The sequence below is a fragment of the Cygnus olor genome, chromosome 6, assembly GCF_009769625.2.
Source record: "Cygnus olor isolate bCygOlo1 chromosome 6, bCygOlo1.pri.v2, whole genome shotgun sequence".
NCBI classification, from domain to species: Eukaryota; Metazoa; Chordata; class Aves; order Anseriformes; family Anatidae; genus Cygnus; species Cygnus olor.
In genome coordinates, this window is record NC_049174.1 from 13,945,383 (window position 1) to 13,965,616 (window position 20,234).

Sequence of the window (20,234 nt, forward strand, 5' to 3'; positions counted from 1 at the left end):
ATGGAGGTTCTTCCAAAAAGATGATTAGCAACTTGATTGCATTAACTTGATTGCAAGATCTACCATAGTGTATTTTTTTATCCTCTTGAGAATTATACCTTAAAGTTAAAAACGCACTGGGAAAAGTGTACTTTTTTAAAAAACCACTAATTACTATAATTAGTGAATCCTGCTAAATAATCACAAGAGTAGAACTTGAGTTCATCAAAAAGTTAGCTCTTATTTAAAAAAAGCAAAAAAGACATGAAATGTATTTTGAAAAAGGAGGACAGTAACAAAATAGGCAGAGATTTAAAACTGGTTACTTTTAACTAGTAAGAAATGACACACATGAAAAAAATACAAATTGGCAAAAACAATGGTATAAAGCCATGTACTATTTTCATGCTGTTCAGGGAAGGCACAACACATCTTTAGACTTCGTTGACTAGCTCTGCATGTATTTTCATCTTAGGTTTTGACTATTGCTTGCTTTCAGTTCAATTTTCAAGAACACATAACAAACGATGCCTCTAACCAAGCTGAAGTGTATGCAGGTCAACTTCACTAATTCTTAAAAAAATCACCTCTTAGAATTCCTGTTTGCCAAGTATTATCTTTTTTACATCTACAAATTTAACACCTTGCCATTTGTTCTATTACTGTGCATTTCCATAAGATACACAAGCAGATGGATGGCATTCATCTGAAGCATCTTTAGAATACAAGCTCCAGGTAGGGACTACTTCAGTTTTATAACAATGAATACATCCAAACAATTTTTTTCTGAATATGAGTAACGACTCAACTGGTATGAAACATCACCGCAGATACCACATTTACATTGATAAAAATGTGCAACTTAAGCAAATTCAAATTTTAATTCTAATTATCAAAGACTAATACTGAAGTATTGATTTTCAACTTTTACACACCATTCATTAGCTACAAATTACATGTACATGCTGACAGGATGCAAAGATACTGTGTATTCTCAAGGAAATATTCCTGAAATGGATTATGGGGGAGGAAGGAATGCAAACATTTCTAAATTTCTAGTATCATGTTAATATATTCAATATAAAAATTAGTTTTAATATTTGAAATTATTTTATTATTTCAACTTTATTTAACACCTAATTTCTCTTTACAACACAACAGTGTCTATACATACATATAAACATTTATATGTCTATACATACATATAAACTTCTACATATGTCAAATTTTCAACAGCTTCATTGCTATTCTCTAAATACTCCATTTGGCACACCACATAACTCATCACCATCATGTTTCATGGAAAGAATGTAACAAACAGTGGTTAGAAATGGCAGCATTAACTAATAACTTGCCACAACAAGGCTCCCTTATTTTCGCTCATTTGCCAAACATCAAGTGTATATAAGCACGTGTGTTAAACGTCAACATGAATAGACGGAATTCCAAATGTTACATCAAGAAAAATCTACGGAGGAAAAAACAACTTGAGCCAGGCTAGCCTTATGAAGAGAGACACAGAGCTTCTTTCTGTCAGGATACGTGAATGCCCATCTCATTTGTGACCAGATGTACTTAAAACGAACTCCCTCCCTCCATTCCTCTCATTGTTTGAGGAACAGAAGCTAATTGCTTGACTTGTCTTACCCCCAGTTGGTTACAATACTTAGTGCCCAGATGACAAAACATCTTCAGACTGAGAGAAAGCATTGCAGTGGCACAGCTGAATTCTCTCCAAAACACAAGTGATCCGGGTCCCAAACCTGCTCCCTGCTGTATATCTATTCTTTTTTAATATCCATTTTTAAAAATACCAGAATACAAATAAGATAGAGGGATCAGTAGAAAATCAAATTAGAAAAGCACAAACCACAATTTTGCATGTATCTTAGACGGAAAGGACTAACTCAAGAATCCCCTTCCTAGCATTCAAACAGGGAGCTGTACTCCAAAGCTATCATGAATCCTATTAGTGCCACAGATCCACTGTAGCATTTAAATTTCTTTAATCTAGAAAAGTAATGTAATACTATGGCAAAATGAAAAGCTCTGGTGATTACAAACGTTCAGAGAAAGCATTCACAGTTGAGGACATCAAAATAAAAACATTGTAATGGAAAAAAAGTTTTGGAGTCCACCTGTTAAGGACCTTTAAAGCACATTTTTACTTGTAAAGTAGCTACAGCTGAAATAAGAAACCCTTGTAATATGTGCCAGGACAATATTCATTTTAAGAAAAATGACTTTATACAGCACTAAATATGTAAAAGCTTATGATTTTCTAGGATAAACAGGAGGTTAATTTATGCATACAGGCACTGTGTTATGGCTGTATATCCGTAAAACTGAATTTTCTTTAATAAGCAAAGCAACATTTGACCAGGTGTCTGTTCTTAAAGCTACAAACTTACCTTGAACCATATCACTAGACCTGAAGTTTATTACAAGAATGTTTCCAGTAACCAGGAGCACATGATAGTGTAATTGCACACCCTGGAACGTAATACCACACTTAAAAAATAGTTATTTTAATGATTACACTAATGAGTTCTGAACTTCCAACCTACGTGGATTCAGTTTCATAATTACACAGCTTGAAATCCTCATCAGCAAATCCAAATGCTCCTGAAATCCAAATCATTTTATAATCTTGAATAATGCATGGCACCTCTGCAGCAAGAAATTAAAACAAATTTCATAAAAATGCAAAGCTTCATAATGTGTGTTCTAAAAGAAACTGCATTACTGAAATAATGTGTTGCTTAGTAAGTTCTAGTGATTTTCTACCCCTGGTACTCACAGTTCAGATCCCACTTCAAAAATAAACAGACTAATTCATGTCAAAATATCATTTTATTTATATATATATATACACACACACATATATGGTGATTCACGGCATACTCTACTACACAGGACTGAAATCAAATATTTGTTTCCTAAACAAGCACTGGCTCAAAAAGGCATAAAACCTTTTCTTCCTGAGAAGTGTGGTTTTTTTTTTTCCTCTCTCTATATATTTTTTACTATTATTTTTAAAAGGCTGTAGCTTGACAGGATTGCATACAATTTCATCAATAGCAAACACAAAACTCTATCTTAATTCAAAGGGTCAGCAAATTAAGGTCTACATTTCCCCTCCCCCCCCCCCCCCCCAAATGTGACTGTCCCCCTTTCCCAACATGCCTTCAAGAGAAAGAATTAACCATAGAAAATATACATAAGAAGTATAAAACCATACATAAAGCCTATACGAACTCAAATATTTTTTGGCAAGCATTGACGTGGTCCTTTTTAACAAATCCAATAGGTTAAGAAAAGCCTGTGACTCAAGATTAGGGGAAAGGCCATCACTGCAGTCAATGCAAAAGGGTAGCTACTCTATTCTGCTCTAGGATTGACCTGCATCTCACTTTTTTCTCTATTTTAAGGTACTCAAAATCATAAAGGTTTTTACAATATGCTCTTTTCTGATGCTTCCCCTCCTTGTAGATGTAAGATGCTCAGCTAACTATCAGACACCTGAAGAATAACTTACATGGACTCCCTTGATAGAACAGAAGCTGCACAGAGGTTTTATTCACAGCAGTGTTTCTGTGTTCGTATCTTCACTGGTCAGAACTAGCTAAGAATATTTTTGTAAACAGTACTGTGGAATTATTACTGTCAATGGTAACAATTTCATATCCCAGTAACTTTGATTATGGGAAATTACAACTGGAACATCATATTACAAGTTATTTTACAGGAAAGAAACAGACTACTTGGAATGTAACAAAGCTAAGAACACTATCATGGCTTTGGAGGCTGTAACTTTACTACTCAAAATAGTTTCATTTCTACCAATTTAGGGTTTGACAGAAGAATGAATTATTAGTTACCCTTTTTGATAATCAAATTTTAAGACTTACATATCTATAGGATCTCATTAGCGAAACCACAAGGTGTGAAAGCAAAAATCAGAAGCAGTAATAGCCAAATACCTACATATATTCTGGCAGTTATTAACCATAGCCTGAAAACTACACTTCAAAAAAAAAACACACAGTAAAAATCAAAATCAAAGAACTACAGCCCTTACATACCAGCTTGCCCAAGGTTCTGCTACTTCATTTTTCCCCACCTTAAAACGTACCAGGCTTTTGATGTACTAATCCTTATTTTACCCCATTAGGGCCAAGAACTGAAGATTAGAACTGGCTGCCTTGGGACAACAGGTCTCTCAACCAAGGCATTCAAACTTACAGTAGCACAGTCAAGACTCTGCCAGCAGCACTAAGTATCAAAACTCTGGAGGGTGTATTTGCTGCAACCAGTTTAACAGCCCATGAAATCAAATACATTAAAACAATAACTTGGCTATAGTACTAATCTATGCAATATCATAACAAAACACTGCATCTCAAAAACTGAGTCCAGGAGCAACAAAAATCATCTTTCAATTTTTCCCTTTATTTCATGCCTTCTTTGGTGCAGATTTATGGAAGACAAAGCATTTGAGTTACCATACACCTATGTGGACTAGCCCACATCAATTTCACACTTAAAACATTACCTCCGCATCATAAGAAACCAAAAGTTGCTTTCTGTGCTACCAGATACATCTCTTACATACTCATTCTTTATATCAAAGGGAAATATATTTTCAAAACCTTCTCCGGGGAAAAGTTGAATAATATACAACAACTTGTAGAGCAGCGTACACCACAGCATACACTTCAATAAGTCGAAGCTCTCAGCCGTAACAGTCTTACATGGCTTGCTTTTTTTCTATACAAGTGTAATATACTGCTGTACAACAAACTAAAGAATAAAAAACTCCATTCCGCATTGCAGTTATCAGAAAATTACAAAACCCTAGAGAAAATTGTAGACAGCTCAATTAGACAAAGGTCTAGAGTCTGAACAAAATTTCACTCTGTTAAGTATGCACAATATGTATGGGTCATATGTTTCAGTATTAAACCACACGACAAAAAAAATGGGTAAAGCCCAGCATTTTCAGGCTCTACTGACCCACTGGAAACTAACTGAAATAGGGCCTCTTCCAATGATTCACAGTTACAGATTTTAAAGCAACAATGCTGTATCTCCCCATTAGGAGAAGTTCACTGAGAATTCCAGAGCCCTTTATGATTAAATTTATATATTTTTTAGATCAAGATACTCCTGTCTTCTTGCCTTGCGATTTTGACTTCATTTTACCGTTGATCAACCCGCTTGTAGAAGTCACTTCCTTCAACATCTCAGATACTCTTCAGCCACAACTTTACTTACACAAAAGTTACTTCAGTTCCAACTTCCCTTTCCACTTAGAGGGGAAAATGATGGTATGCAGGAAAAGAAACTGTCCAGAGGTGGAACAGCTTCCATAAAACTTAACTGAAATAAACATCGCATCTTACAGTATGCCATCACCTCCACAGCTGGAATGACAACAAAGGTCTCCAGAGTCACACTTGGATCACAAAATAAATGCTGTGTAAGTACTATAACCACCCAGCACTTACAGTGACTAAATCTACCTGGAAACAACAGATAAGTTCAGTGGCTGCTAAAAGAAAGCATGCCTGTCAGGTACTCAGAGACGTTTCCTTCATACAGTTTATCCTGGAAGTTGATATCCACTCTGAATCCAAGCTTTTCGCACTTTGCTGAAGCAACTACTCCAAACCAACCTCTCATTCACAATACGGCCTTGCTCTAAACTCCTCATTAAAACTAAAGCTACTTGCAAACAACCCTGTCTGAAGTAAGGTTTAAGAAGGTACTTAGCATCCTCTACAAAAAACAGCTTCAACCAGACCTTCAGATTCTTTGCAGGAGCTCGTGAGCTCAGTAACGCTTTTCAAATTAGCAGCAGACAATTTCTCCAGCATTTGGAGACCTTCCAGCATACGTTTTCCTAATATCACATTTCTGCTGGTAGTGAATCAAGAAGGAAGAGTTCATTGACTTTGCTATTTATTATTTCATTAAGAGCTTGGCTAAAATAATTTGAACTACACTTGATTCATACTATTTACTTGATATCATCATCAGAAACATTTAAATGACAGTTACAATCCCTAAAAATTTTTTAACTGAATGTCACTGTCAGCATTTCATTTATGTTGCTCTGCATGCTTCAAAACCTTCTGCAGCTGTTAAAAACAACATACGGGTCACCTGTATTTAACCAAGGAAGAGTCCAAGATAAAAAAGTATTTCTGAGACCACACAGCCTGCTGGTTATTCCACTATCAGCACAACACTAAGCATCATCATCACATGCTCTTTTCCTTCCCTTCCTTAAAAATACATAAATAAATAAAACCACCACACTTCCCCTCACACATCACACCTGGTCTGCTTAAATGAACTGAATTGCTAACAAGGCAAGCAAGCCTTTGGAGAAGTTAAGCTTACAGTATCTTCTAGGCTGACAAGCCTAGATCTTTTGCCAGCATCACTGACTGTATGAGGATACCGTTTCTCCAGTAAGTTCATCAGCTTTGGTGGTCAAATTGTAGACGCTGCAATATTGCACTTCTATCAGTGTTACTTGCACCTGCATGGGGAGTCTTACCAAGGAGGAAAAAGGAAAAAAAAAGCCACCCTTGACAGTAGACAATCACATCCTACTTCAGAAGGGCTCTGCTGATAGCTGCAGAGCTATTGTATTTAGTCCTATCAAGATAAAGATTTCTTTAAGTCAGGTTAGATACAGAACTCTACAGGGAAAATACAGTTTTTAATGCATTCAGAGAGCAGGACTGTTCTGTTCTAGGAAGTTATTAACAGTTTAAACTCTTTTCCTGTAAACTGAGCAAGTTTTAACTTATGAACATAGAGCTCTATTACATCCTTTTAGTCTTCTAAAGTGTTTATGAATATATGAAAACATAACTCCATAAATAAATTAGAGGGAAATCTAGGTAAGTACATCAAGTTTATTGAGTTAAGATGTGCCAAACACAGGCTCAGCATACACAACAATATGAAGGGAAACATTTTGTATTCATTTTTGGTACAACAAATTTTCTTACAGCATTTTTCTCAGGCAAAGAAGTAATTTCAAGTGAGAGATCTGTTAAAAATAGCATACAAAGAAGACTCCACTTATAGCTAAAACACATTAAAACTGGACAGTTTAAATAGCCTTTTTATTCAAATGACAAAATTTGAGTTTCTGTATTAATCTACCATACAGAGCAATCAGGACACAAACCACTTGGCTAGATAACTCAGTGAAAACAAACTGTTTTAAAATTGTTCAACATTAGCTTTGACATCCCATTCAGGCCATAGATTATTATAGCGACTGCACAAGGGGCTCTTGCCATAAAGAATTGCCAAAGCACTTCCACGACGTGTTACCAAGCACATCTAATACTAATTTAGGACCAGTTTATATGCGCAAAGAACAGGTTACCTGCTCTAGCATGCATAACCATGCAGCTGATAGCAATTAACTTCATCCACTGTACTGCCTATTATCCAGTTTTTAAATTAATTTCAAGTTCAAGAGGAAACCATGAAGTTAACATCAGCAGAACTGCTGAGCGCTGCCACCACTCCTAATAAGGCCCAGCAAGTGTCCCAGCACCACAGCTTCCCACCGCTGGAAGCTGACCATTTCTTCTGCCCTCCTGGTCTCTCAGTCATTACCCACCCATGACAGCACTCTGCTGCTCACCTCAGGAGTGGCTGCGCCTCCTTAACAGGCTATTGTTAAGGACTCTCAAAAGCTTTTGAAATTCCAAATAAATTACATCTGATAACTCTCCCTGATTCACCGTGTTGTTGCTAAAGTGAAAGAATTTCAACAGATTAGCAAGCACATTTTCCTTTGCAGAAACTGTGCTAATTTACTGCTATCAAATCATGATCTAGAGCAGATTAATGCTTCAAGAAAAAGCACCAGCTAGTTTCCTCTGCCACTACAAAGGAGCTTGATGGTCAGCAATGCCAAACAATTTTGTTTAAAGGCACTGAGGTTAAGTGCAATGCTTATTTTTGTATAGACTGACTGATTTCCTGAGAGACTGCACTCCTGTCTTGGACACAAAGGAAAGAATGACGAGAATAAGGCAGCAACAAAGCTGTGGCCTATTCATTTATCACACATTCAGATAATCCTAACCAAAGAAAATCAGTGCATAGATACACATACCAAAAATTCTTTCATCTATTTATGGACTTTAAACACCAAATTAGATATCAGATATATTGGATCTCAACATCTCCTCCCCTTTTTGCAAAGCTTAAAGATACCCTAGCCAATATTCTCAGTGTGGAATAGCAGCGGCCAAGGCTCAAAGGCTAACAAGCTACAATAAAACCATTACAAAATATTTGTAAGCCTTTTATAGGGCTGGTTCTTTGTTATCTGATCATACTGAATCCTGCAAGCAGGTAATATCAGTGACTTCAATATACACGCTCTGAAGGTGCTACGGCCCAATTTCACTCCCATGAAAGAATTGTTTGACCCCTCAACCAGTAGTCCCATTATGTGATTACATGTTTCTCCTCTAGTTTAATAAAAAAAGCCATTGCAGCTACTGCTGTTCAGTAAGTCTTACTTATCACTGTTTCACCAAGGCCTTCTGAAGAAAAGACAGCAGTGATGCATCACCTATAGACACACTTGAATGTATCTCCCTTATTTGTACCACATGTCATTGAGACATCACAGGAAGGGAAATTGAGGATTTTGCTGTATTCCTAAACTGTCTCAGTCTACTCCAATGAATAACATCCTGTTTTGCTTCCTCCCTCATGCTCCCCCCCCAAAAAAGCCAACCTCAGAATCCCACCTAACACTTTTATAATAGAAGATGCTTACATTTACAGTTGTGTAGGAATTTCATCAGCAACAATTTTCAACCATAGTGATACCCACTGATAAAGTATAGTAAGGCTTTGGGAACAAGTAGAAAATTGGATGATATATCAAATGTTCTGCAAACTACTGCTCAAGAATGCATGAATGTTTGTCAGTACTAAATAGAGGTAATCCAGGGTAGACACGTTAGCTTTTATTCTATTTTTATATTTTTATTTTTTTATTTTATATTTTTTATTCTATTTTATTTCTATTAACTGATCAGACAGACAAGTAAACCATTTCCATTAACTCTGATTATTTGATTCTATGACATATTATGCTGATGGCCTTATGCTTTGTATAGCAGTGCTAATCCTCAGAAAGCAATTGGTTTCCTCCAAACCAAAAAGGGTTTTGTATGTTTCAAGTATACTTTCAATAAATAAGGACAAACAAGAAATGCTAATTGGACATACAAAAAAAATAGCTTCACTGATTTTAAGAATTCCCATACAAACACCCATAAAATATCATGGAGGCACCTCTTAGGCAATTTGCTAAGGTACAGAGAAACAGCATCTCATTAATTGTAAGCAAAGCAATGTACTTTTTATTAAAACAAACAAACAGCATGCAGAACTAGCATTTCTGTTTACAATACACAAAGTTATTTTTGAAATCACCAAGCATATGGCACCTTAGGTAGACAAAGCTATAAACATATCCCACATTTAGATCTTCAGTTTCAAGTCACTAAACATTTTTTCCCTGTGATTTTATGCAACACAAAGTACTACAAATTTTATCTTTTTTTTTTTTTTTTTTACAGTGAAATAAGTCACCAGTTTCCCAAGCTATTTTTTCTGATAATTACAAAAACATTAAAAGGAACTCCTCTGCATCTATTATTTCTCTACCTAGGGAGGACACCCGTAGCAAACCACAGAAACTCTGTGAAATACAACACAGTTGGGGCAACTGTTCTTGTCAACACAGAATTTGTCTGTTTATTTTGTCACACATTCAACCATGACATTTGAATGATTCTCAGAAACTTAATTCTAAGCAGAAGAGATTATCAAAGACATTTTAAGTGGCATAAAAAAAGTCTTGTAAAACTCTCATTCCTTCACCACAGCTTTCATATAGCAATAAAAGGAAACAAAACTGCTTGAAAAGGTTAAGTCCTAAGACAACTGCTAGGTTCCTCTGATTATCTTCATTGTTTTGGTTATGCTTTCCCCTTCACCCTGCCCCCAGTTCTACTCCAGAAACAGTGCTACAGCACCTATAGGCAGATGTGTTTAATTTAAGGATATTCAACACTCACCTCACCTGCTGGAGATACAAGAAATTAGAATGTAGCATTAGTTATTTGAAAAGACATAGCAAAAAGCAGTAGTATTTTCACTCAGACTCTACCTTATCTTTGTCTTCCACAACATCTGCCAGCACATCATCAGGGTCCAGGATTCCTCCATCTGTGTACTCCAGGTGGTGAATATTTACCCAGTAAGTTGAATCCTGTAAGAGACAGACAAGTATTCTCAACCTAACCTTGCATGCTTTTAGCGCCACCAGATGAAGCAGTTTTGTATCCCATCTCCTTCACACCCATTTCCCTCTTAAACCGTAAGGTAAAAAGCTTGTTCTAAAATTGAAAATTATTGAAAAAGGAGAAAATGAAAACTGCAGACATAAGACACTGCTTACTATGCAAAAAAAAGTCTTCAGAATGTACATTTACATTGCCTTATTGTACACGTGAATTCTTAGGTTAAATACTTGCAGAGAGTATGCTCTACTCCTGCACTGGATGTGAGCCTTGCTCAGGCTTATGAGCCACAGTAGGCCTCGATGCGACCGTTCCTTGGCCAGGGCCATGAAGGAAGGAGGACATTGCCTTCAAGCAGGTACCCGCTGAAATCCCTCATGGGGAAACTACGGATCATGACAGCGCAAAAGAACAGTGTGGTAAGGAATCCAAGTCAATCACTTCATCTTACAAATACAGTGGCTGAACGAAAAATGTGGTGGGGTAGGTTTTCCCCCAGCTCAGCTACAGCTCAGGATTAACTCCTGTTACATCAGTCCTCCACTGTCCGCAGGCAACACGAGTAATGGATGAGCACTAAAGGGCTCTCACTGATCGCACCTCAGACTCTGAGGAGTACCAGAACTTTCCCTGCTGGGAGGTACCAGAATGGCAGGTTCAGAGGAAAATCCCAAAATTGCCTGTAGTATTCTTCCATCCTGGCTATATTAATTCACAGCCAGTTGTCTCATGGTCCTACAAAATAGCAGTCCCAAGTGAAGAGCTCCTTGAGCTCTCCAGGGACTGCAGCATCCTCAATCTTCCCAACCTGGGATGCCTCTCAGGCACCCTGAGGAGAGGAGCACCTCTGGGCCGGCTCCTCAAGGGACAGGCTTGGCCACCAGCAAATGCCAACCAGGAAGCAGGTGAGTAGCTCATACCAGGGGGTGATCTGGCAGCACATGACTAGATTTAGACACCCACCAGGAACCTGCAGTAAGTTTTGGGTGAATCTTACCATCCTTGAATCTTTTCAGTTGCTGTTTCTATTGTAGCAAATTCCACTGAAATCATTCTGTTAAACTGGTTGAAGATCAAATGCTGATTAAGTGCTGTTAAAAATCATACAATCTAACCTTGTTATTTACCATAAAGATGTAAAATAAATCTTAAATCACTGCTACATTACAGTGGTATAAATTCAATTCTGCAACAGTAGTTAATGGAAATAGCTGAAAACACTTGTGTTTGTTGGTTGTTGTTTTTTTGGAGTAGTTGATAGTTGGACAGCTTGAGTTATAATCAGCGCACACACAATACATATATCCATGGACACACACATCTCCTAACAGTTTCTGATATATATTTATTTTAAAAAAATACACAATGTGTATATATACATACACACAGACAAACGTGTAAAAACATTCACCATTTTTCTCCTCTGAGGAGGTTGCTCAGGCTATAGTTGCAAAAAAAAAAAAAGAATAAGTAGCAAATCCCAGTTTGTTTCCAGAAATTAATGCTCTCAAGTTGCAATGCAGCACTGTATATCATATAAACAGGGATTATGATAGTTTTCTGAAACTAAGTGTTTTCCTCATCCATTAACAACTCCACTTCAGTAACTGGGAGCTTAGCCATCCTTCCACTGACCCTGAAGCCAAAAGGCTCAGACAGTACTTATCAAGAGCCTCTTCTCCAGACATGAAATACAAACAGGGGTGCAGGCACACAGCTTAGTAACCATTGTCCCCAAACCATAACAGCTAACTGCATACACATAACTTGCCAGGAAGACAGGCTAAGTGGCAGTTCTATCTGAACTTACCCTACCAGAGCCAGCTACTGGCATTTAACAAACACATGGCAGCTCACCAACTCATAGCAACACGTTTGAGCGATCTATGGTACCAGCATCAATTCAATGCTTATCGAGGCATCTTCTACAGCACACTGAAGAGGAAACATGCTTGCTTAAGATCACAAAGCATATCTGAGACCTCCATCAAATAGTATGGAGACTGGCCAGAATAAGCTAGAATTAAGGATCAAGAAACTAGCATGTGCACACACAGCCTTAAGAAAGGCTTCAGAAATGGGAGAGAACACTGCTGAGGCATGACATGCAATCTCAATGATTCTACTTACTGTATCTTCAATCCCTTCTTCCCTGCCAAGTCTTATTAGATCACTGTTCTCAGAAGCAAAGTGAAGCGCAATAGACGCAGCATCCTCACTAGCAAGTTCCTGAACGCTGGTTTGGATGTTCCCCTAGTAATGAAGTTCCTGAGAAGTAGGTATATCCCACCCCATATTTATTTATGGCCATTCTATGACTTTTGGCCATCAATGGACAAGGGATAATTAAGATAACTCCATTGCAGGTACAGATGTGGATCAACTTGATTAGACTTTTTTTTTTTTTAAATCATTAATAGGCAGCAGTCAAAACAAAAGAATTCACAACACACAAAAACCCTAACAATACCAAAAGGTCAGCTCATCATGCTGCAACCAGCTTCACTGGTGAACTCTCACAGAATGTTTCTCCTGTTCTGATCCACCTACCTTCCACAGTTCAGTTTCAATTCTGACATGTACTGGTTTTGGCTGGGACAGAGTTAGTTTTCTTCATAGTTGCTATGTTTTGGATTTGTAACCAAAACAGTGTTGGCAACTCATAAATGTTTTAGCTATTGCTGAACAGCATTTACACAGTGTCAAGTTCTTTTCTGCTTCTCACCCTGCTTCACGAGTGAGCAGGCACAAGATGCCTGGGAGGGGACAAGGACAGCTGACCCCAAGTGCCTAAAGGGATATTTCATGCCACATGACATGGTGCACAGCAAAAAAGCTGGGGGAAAGGAAGGGATGGTTAGAGTTGCACACGCAGCTGTTGCTTTACCTATTAAATTGTCATTACCTCAAACCATGAGTTTTCTCAGTTTTAACCTTCCACTTCTTTTCCCCATTACAGCTAAGGAGGAGTAAGCAGCTGTGTGGGGTTTAGCAGCCTGCCAGGGTTAAACCACAACCTTTTTACCCCCCGTACTTGTTTGATGGTTAGGTATTTGTACAGTACAGCACAGCTGAATGACAACCACCTAATTAAGTATATGGAGCATCTCTATTTGTAACATGTCTATTCTATCAGGAATTTACCCCTAACCACAGTTATTTCATTTTGCACTGAAACCAACCATTTGTGAAATAACTTTGTTTTTTCTCCACTCTACATATCAGGTGCTCAAAATTCTAAAATTTAACAAGAAAATCAAATTGCATGTTTTCATCTCTGCAAAGTGATTAAATGCAGTCAACTATTATAGCTCAGTGGTCTATTTTTAAGCTCATGGTTTAACTATTTTTTCTATAACCACAAAATTCCTAAGATCAAAAGGGGGAGAAGAAATACATCTCTGTGCAGCAAGCAAGCAGGTTAACTTTGATCAAATAATTTACTTAATGCTGAAACCTTGTGAAAGAGCACTGCTTGACCCTACCAATAAACCTACAAAGTAAAAAGATTCCCTCAAACTGGAATGCGTCAGTAGCTACAGATGTTCCTCCTGAACCTTTAAACAAACAGGAAAAATACTCATACATATTAACACTAAAACAGCATACTTGAAAACCACTCCTCTTAATTAGATGAACTTCTGTGGCTAATATTTTTGTCTGAAGATACATTAAAACCTGTTATACATATTATGCCACTTAGAGAGTCCTATGCACAGAATAAAGCTGATATGAAAGAAAAAAAAACCAAAGAGCTGATTGGAATATTTTGCTTTTGCTGTTTGCTTCTATTTGTGATTCTGTAGCTGTACCAACCCAGATGTGCCTTTGAAAGAGAAACAAAGAAAAAAAGGAGTGTAAAAGCTGTATTGTCCCAATAGAATGCAGCAAGTTGGCAGGAAACAAGCTCAAGACAGACAGCCACCCTAAATTCCATCATGCTTAACAAAACCCTAATCTTTTTACTTCGGGCCACAACAAATACAGTAATTTTGTGTTTTTGTCAAAGGCCCTATAAAGAGAAAGTAAACTCTCTAGATCAGTCTGAAGGAACAGAAGACACCATTCCTCAGCCAGCCTTTGGAGCAAGTGCAGCTTCAGGCGCCACATCTTTAAAAGAAAGAAAAAACAAATCACACTAAAACACTTGAACAGAACAAGATTCTCACGTTCTCCTTAGTGGAGAAAAAAAAAAAAAAAAAAAACACTGTTTAGGTGCTGGTTCCCCCATGGCAGCTCAGATCCACACCGTGTGAAGGCACTGTGACCTTCTGGGCACAAGAACCCCCCAGTCACAGCAACTGCCCAACTACAGCACTGAACATGTGCTGTTTCGTAACCCAGTTTCACATCTGTATTTCTATTAACTTAACCGGAACATCATCCCTGAAAGTTAGAAAACAGAGACTACGGAGGCAGAGAGAGCAGTGATTTTGACAGACTTGTTTGATGAAACAAACAGTAACTGCTGGTAGCAGTTCCCTCCTAGGTGGAGGAAATTCACTCTGCACATTAACAGATGTAACAATGCCTCCGACCAGCAAAATGCTCACCCATTCCAAAGAGATTCTGGAGCCAGAGAACATTTTTTGTTCTTGGAATGAACTCCAAAAGCAGCCACACACAGGATACAGTGTCTATTACAAAACTAAAATCTATGTATCAATGTCATCTGTTTCTTTCCTCCCAGACAACTTCAAACAACAAAAAACAGGGACTGAATACATTAAAGCAGCTAAAGCCTACCCCCCAACCCCCCAAAAATTACTCCCCACCTTTACGAGGACACTTTGCAGCAATTAAATGCACCTGGCAGAGCACATGCTCTTAAGCAGAAGAGATGAAGCAGAAGAGCTCTCCTGCATATGCTTTGCAGAGGACAAAAGGTCTGCAGCCTCCAAAAACACTGTCCAGATTAACAAGTCAAAGGGATGACCTGAATTCCCAGGTACTAATAAAACTGTATTTTAAACTTATCTCACTAATCAGCTTTGATTCTGGAGGTTCTGCACAATAGCCCTTTCTTCTACAGAAGGAACAATTACTGAGCAGCTTATTATGCACCATAGGACATTTCTTCTGCAAAAGCAGAGTTTCCCCACCTCACATGTTCTCTTACCTGCTTTGCTAAGCACCGCCTTCCAGAATCGCAGTGTCTACTTAAAATAGGGAGGAGGAGAACAAATCCACTACTGAGAAGTCAATTGGCTTCAAATCCAGTCAAGGAAATTTGCAGCATATTTGCTCCCAAACACTCTCATGTTAGCAGGGTCATTTAGGGGAAAAACAAAAACTTTTTTTTAAGTGGTGCCAAAAATCCTAATAGCATGAGTGTAAAGAACTGATCTTACCACGCTGCATAACCCTCATACAGAAATTAAGATACAGAACATCTAAATATTTAAAGGAAAAGCATGAATAGATTACCTGGTATAATACATACCAACACTTCCCATATGAATATTGAACAGTTACACAAATGCACATTTTACCTTAGGGCTGCAAGTCATGTTTTGTGTTTAACATCAAGCCACTTAAAAGCTATTTATCATCATTTCCTTTATGTGTGGGAGAACACTTTAGGAATTACTATGCAAATATTTACCAAATGATAAATTAAAGCCAGGTCACATGAATGCACAAGTATGTTGTAGGCAGGAGTGACAAATTTAAGGAAAAGTGGTTTTGATGTTCACATTGCAACAGAATCCTAACTAAACTGTTGCCATCTAATGCAGCACCTTCACCCTTCACATAATTCGAAATAATTTCAAGAATTCTTCTATGCATTTGTTTTTGGTCAAGAAGGAACAGATTCAAGTGAAAGACCAATCATTCTATGATTAAGACAAACCTATTTATTTATTTTTAAATACACATTTTTAAGACATCAAAAACTTGGAGGACCATCTTGATTCCTTTTTCCTCCCTGTGAATTCAAGTAGGAAACTGGCAGTCTCTTTCTCTGAAAACTTCATTTTCGATTAATGTCAATGAGAGAGAGAAGGGTACTACTATTTAATCATTTTTACATTGCATAGTGCAACGTGATCAATCACCTCCCAACATGTAAGTACTTCATGATTTCTATAAGCAGTCCAAGGCTACATGATGCATCAGCATCCACAGCCAACTAACTTCAAGCATTAGTAGTCAGCTCTGCAAGCTGTGGTTTGAGAGTTACAAGAAGTATGAGTTTGGTCACAGCCTCAGACTTCATCTCTAACTCCTTCCCAAAACTTAGCACTAAATTAGAACGGCCTCTAGCACTTTGTTTGCTTACCACCACCACCTCCTAACAAGCCTGAAGCGTCTCTTCTATTCAGGCAGCGTTTCACCCCTCAGCAGTTAGGCTACCACCACCATGGTAGCAGAGGCGGGGTTTCAGCTTTGTGGGAATATGAAGGCAGAGTTCCCAAAATCAACAGCTGATCAGGATGTAAGGATTTGCATAACACATATTAAATCTGCTGACTACTAAATACTCCTCAGTCACAGCAGAGGGATTTCTCGAGAATGACCTAGAGCTGAACAGCAAGCAGATGTCAGCAGCAACAGAACAGACAGGCACTTGAACCTGGGTATACAACCTAAGAAAAGCAACAATAAAAATGTATCATGCCTCCTCCTCTCTCACAGAAAAAGAACCGAGTCTAGTTCATACATGTGAGGACAGCTGAAATGGTAGACATATATATAATCTCTCTAGCAATAATATGTTGCAGACATGACATCTTAACAAAAATAAAAGCAAACAAGAAACTGATGTAAAAAGCCAAGACTAACAGCTTTCTGCACAAGAGATTAAGTCTACTCCAGACATTTATGGAATTCAACACACCCTAACGTTGACCAGACCCAAGTAAGCCCCCTGTACAAAGACCAATTGAGTATACATTATGACTTCTTTTCACAAACTTCCAGAAAAAAAAGAGAAAGCAAAATTTGGGTTTCACCGCTCAGGAAACTTCGAGAGTTAAGTTTGCATTACAGCACAACAGAATAATTTACAAACCCATGTTTTCAGGTCTCACTGTTGAAAATAAACTCATACTTAGAATTAATTACTTCATCTTCATAGCTCTATAGTTATCCTGAATAAAACTGAGACATCTGTAATAATTTCTAGATAGAAGTTCAGAAGTGGCAGAAACCTTCGAGATAATAATAGGAAAATAAACACGTCACAGAACAGCGAGATGGTAAGAAATATATGCCTCACATATTCCATCGCAGTTTTTGCTTTCAGGAAAAACGAATCTGCTTGCACTAGAAGTGAAAATGTTGTAAGATGCTAGAGAGAAGATAAAACTTCTTCATATTGCTCTACCAGGTGAAGGGATACGCACTCTCTCATGTCAGTGACATTCAAGATCTACACAGACTGACTTCAAAGACACAAATTAAAGCTTGGAGGGGAAGGGCGGGGGGGGGCGGGGAGGACAGAAGGTGCCTGCTCAGAAAGAAACTGCTTTTAAGCATCTGGCAATGAGACAAGACAAAAATTCTTCAGTTTTAACGGTAGATTTAGTGGGGCTGACTAAAAAGCTCTCAACTCTCCTGCCAAAACATAACTCCACCTCCCTTCCCACAGCATTCCCAGACAGGACACGCATTTGCACTTCAGCTAATACAGCTACATACATGCAGCCTGAAACTGTAATCTACCATAAGTCACAAAGACACTAAGTACGCAAGAATTTAAAAAACACAGTACTACCGGTGACATTTTTTACAGTATTTACGTCCGTTAGCTCCCTGGTCAGGAGGGCAGGGACCCACCTCACAGCCATAACGCTCGTGGAACACAGCGAAACTTCCCTCCAAGCTCCCCTTTCTGCAGGAGCAGAAGAGGAGACCACCTGAACTATGTGGGGAAGTGCTTCTGGGATCGCACACTACATCACACAACTGCAACACATTTAAGTACCCAGCTGAAGTAATCGCACCACCACCTGCTTCGCTAGGGACTCTTAAAATGAGTTTTCACCTAATAATCACTTACCCAACCTTTGACCAATTGCCTCAACAAAATTAAAGGGATACTAGATTACCATACGCTACTGAGCATGGTATCATACTAATAACAATAGCAGCCACCTATCTAAAACTCCTCCTTAATAGGCCTCCCCTATTAATCACATACAACAGTGAGACTGTACCAAACTGTTCTCTAGTCACTTGCAATTTGTTTTGACAGCGTATCTGCACACATGAGGAACATACAGGAAATAAGGTTACTGGACAATCCCTAAATCAGTACATTTCTGAAAAAAGCAAGAAGTTACCTGCAAACAAACATGAAGAACCATCTTTTCACGAGGATTCAATACACCTCAACTACAAAAAAAAAAAAAAGGAAGCTCTCACAAGATCAATATGCTTTTTAGCACAGGTGTTTAATGTAAAAGGATATGCTTAATCTGTTTGTGCTTGTTTTACGTTAGCTTATCTCCCCTGATTTCAACACAGGAAATGAAATTAGAGATCATGGGAAATAAAGTCATTCTAAATAATACATCCGTGATTCTTTGTTTCCAGCTGCAGTACGTACATTGATTTTCAGAGAGGTTAAGGATTTTTTCACAAAAGAAGAAATTTACTCCTAAAAGAAATAAATTAAACATTCAAACATGAGCTGAACCAGACATCCCTGCAAAACAGCACAGTTTGCCCTGTCTTTTAGAAGATCTGCTTTTAGACAATACCAGAGGAAGCTATTCCAAGTAAGCTACCGATGAAAGGCCCCATTTTATGTATTTTTCCCCCATACACATTAACTTGTTGTCCATATTCATTCATTTCATCTTTCAAGACTATTTTTGAAAACTGCACACACACATACACCCTTTTTCTTTATATCATCATTGGATGTGATATCGCCAAAGGGTGGAATCACAGAGTAGTAAAGCAGTCCCGGAAAAATAAGATTTTTACTTAGGGTCACTTTAAATATCCAATTTTAAAAGCTTCCCTTTTTGAAGGTGCTAAATACCTGACATCAAAATGGAGACTAATCATATCGGGTAAGTGCAGAAACAGATTCAACAGGACATCCTGGTCACTAAGGTTGGGCTTTACACCTCAGCCAGTGTGAAGTTTTTGTGAAGTCTGCTCACGCTGTCTGCTGGCTCTTAAGGATCAGAGTGGAAAAGGCAAAGCAAACAAAGACAAACAAACAATTCATGCATGAGGTCTGCGGAATACCACAGACCATTAATAGAAGAACTGTTACACATCTGGGAAAGGGCAAAAAAGCCTTCCCTCGCTTTTCTTTGAAGTCAAAGGGAACACTGAGTGAAGACAGACACAGCGTACAACCAGAAGACATGGCTTTTTTTTAAGCTCTCGGAATGCAGCTAACACAGCATACGCACAGCACTGTAAGGTATATTTAACATGCTGAATGGTCATTATGCTGAATAGTCACTCAAGGGACTGCAGTATTCCTAGTTCTTTAGCCATCTTTACCTGGTAATTATTTGAGAAATTAATAGGACTACATACCACTACAACTACGCATCAAAACACAACAGCATGAGATGAGCATGGCCTGATAACCACTTCTCTCTTCTCCTATCTTCTTCAGCACACCACCATACACAAAGCTTTAGTTTAGGCGGATGAAACTGAACTGCTTCTCAGTCTTTCTTCCTCTTTCCTTCTCCAATTCTTTTTTGGTTACAATAAATAAATTCCTTTTTTACTGAGAAGACAGGAAAACGTATTTATAAATCCTAATAGCCACCTCCTTACAGCAAGCCAAACTTAGACATCAGCAAGGTTCCATCTTGGGCAGTTTCTCAAGCTGAAGATGCTTTCTTGTTTTTTACCCATCTTTAAATGATTATGCCTTGATAAATCAATAGGGCTACATACTAACAAATG

General features: G+C 38.1%; 1 protein-coding gene across 3 annotated transcripts in view; it reads right to left on the reverse strand.

Annotated features, from left to right (window-relative positions):
* The window catches only part of PARD3B (par-3 family cell polarity regulator beta), a 401,278-nt gene that overhangs the window by 363,414 nt on the left and 17,630 nt on the right, over nucleotides 1–20,234 (reverse strand). For all 3 annotated transcript variants that reach the window (XM_040560832.1, XM_040560833.1, XM_040560834.1), the window contains exon 2: nucleotides 10,214–10,315. In XM_040560832.1, coding sequence (XP_040416766.1) covers nucleotides 10,214–10,315 — 102 coding nt within the window. The remainder of the gene's footprint in view (nucleotides 1–10,213; nucleotides 10,316–20,234) is intronic.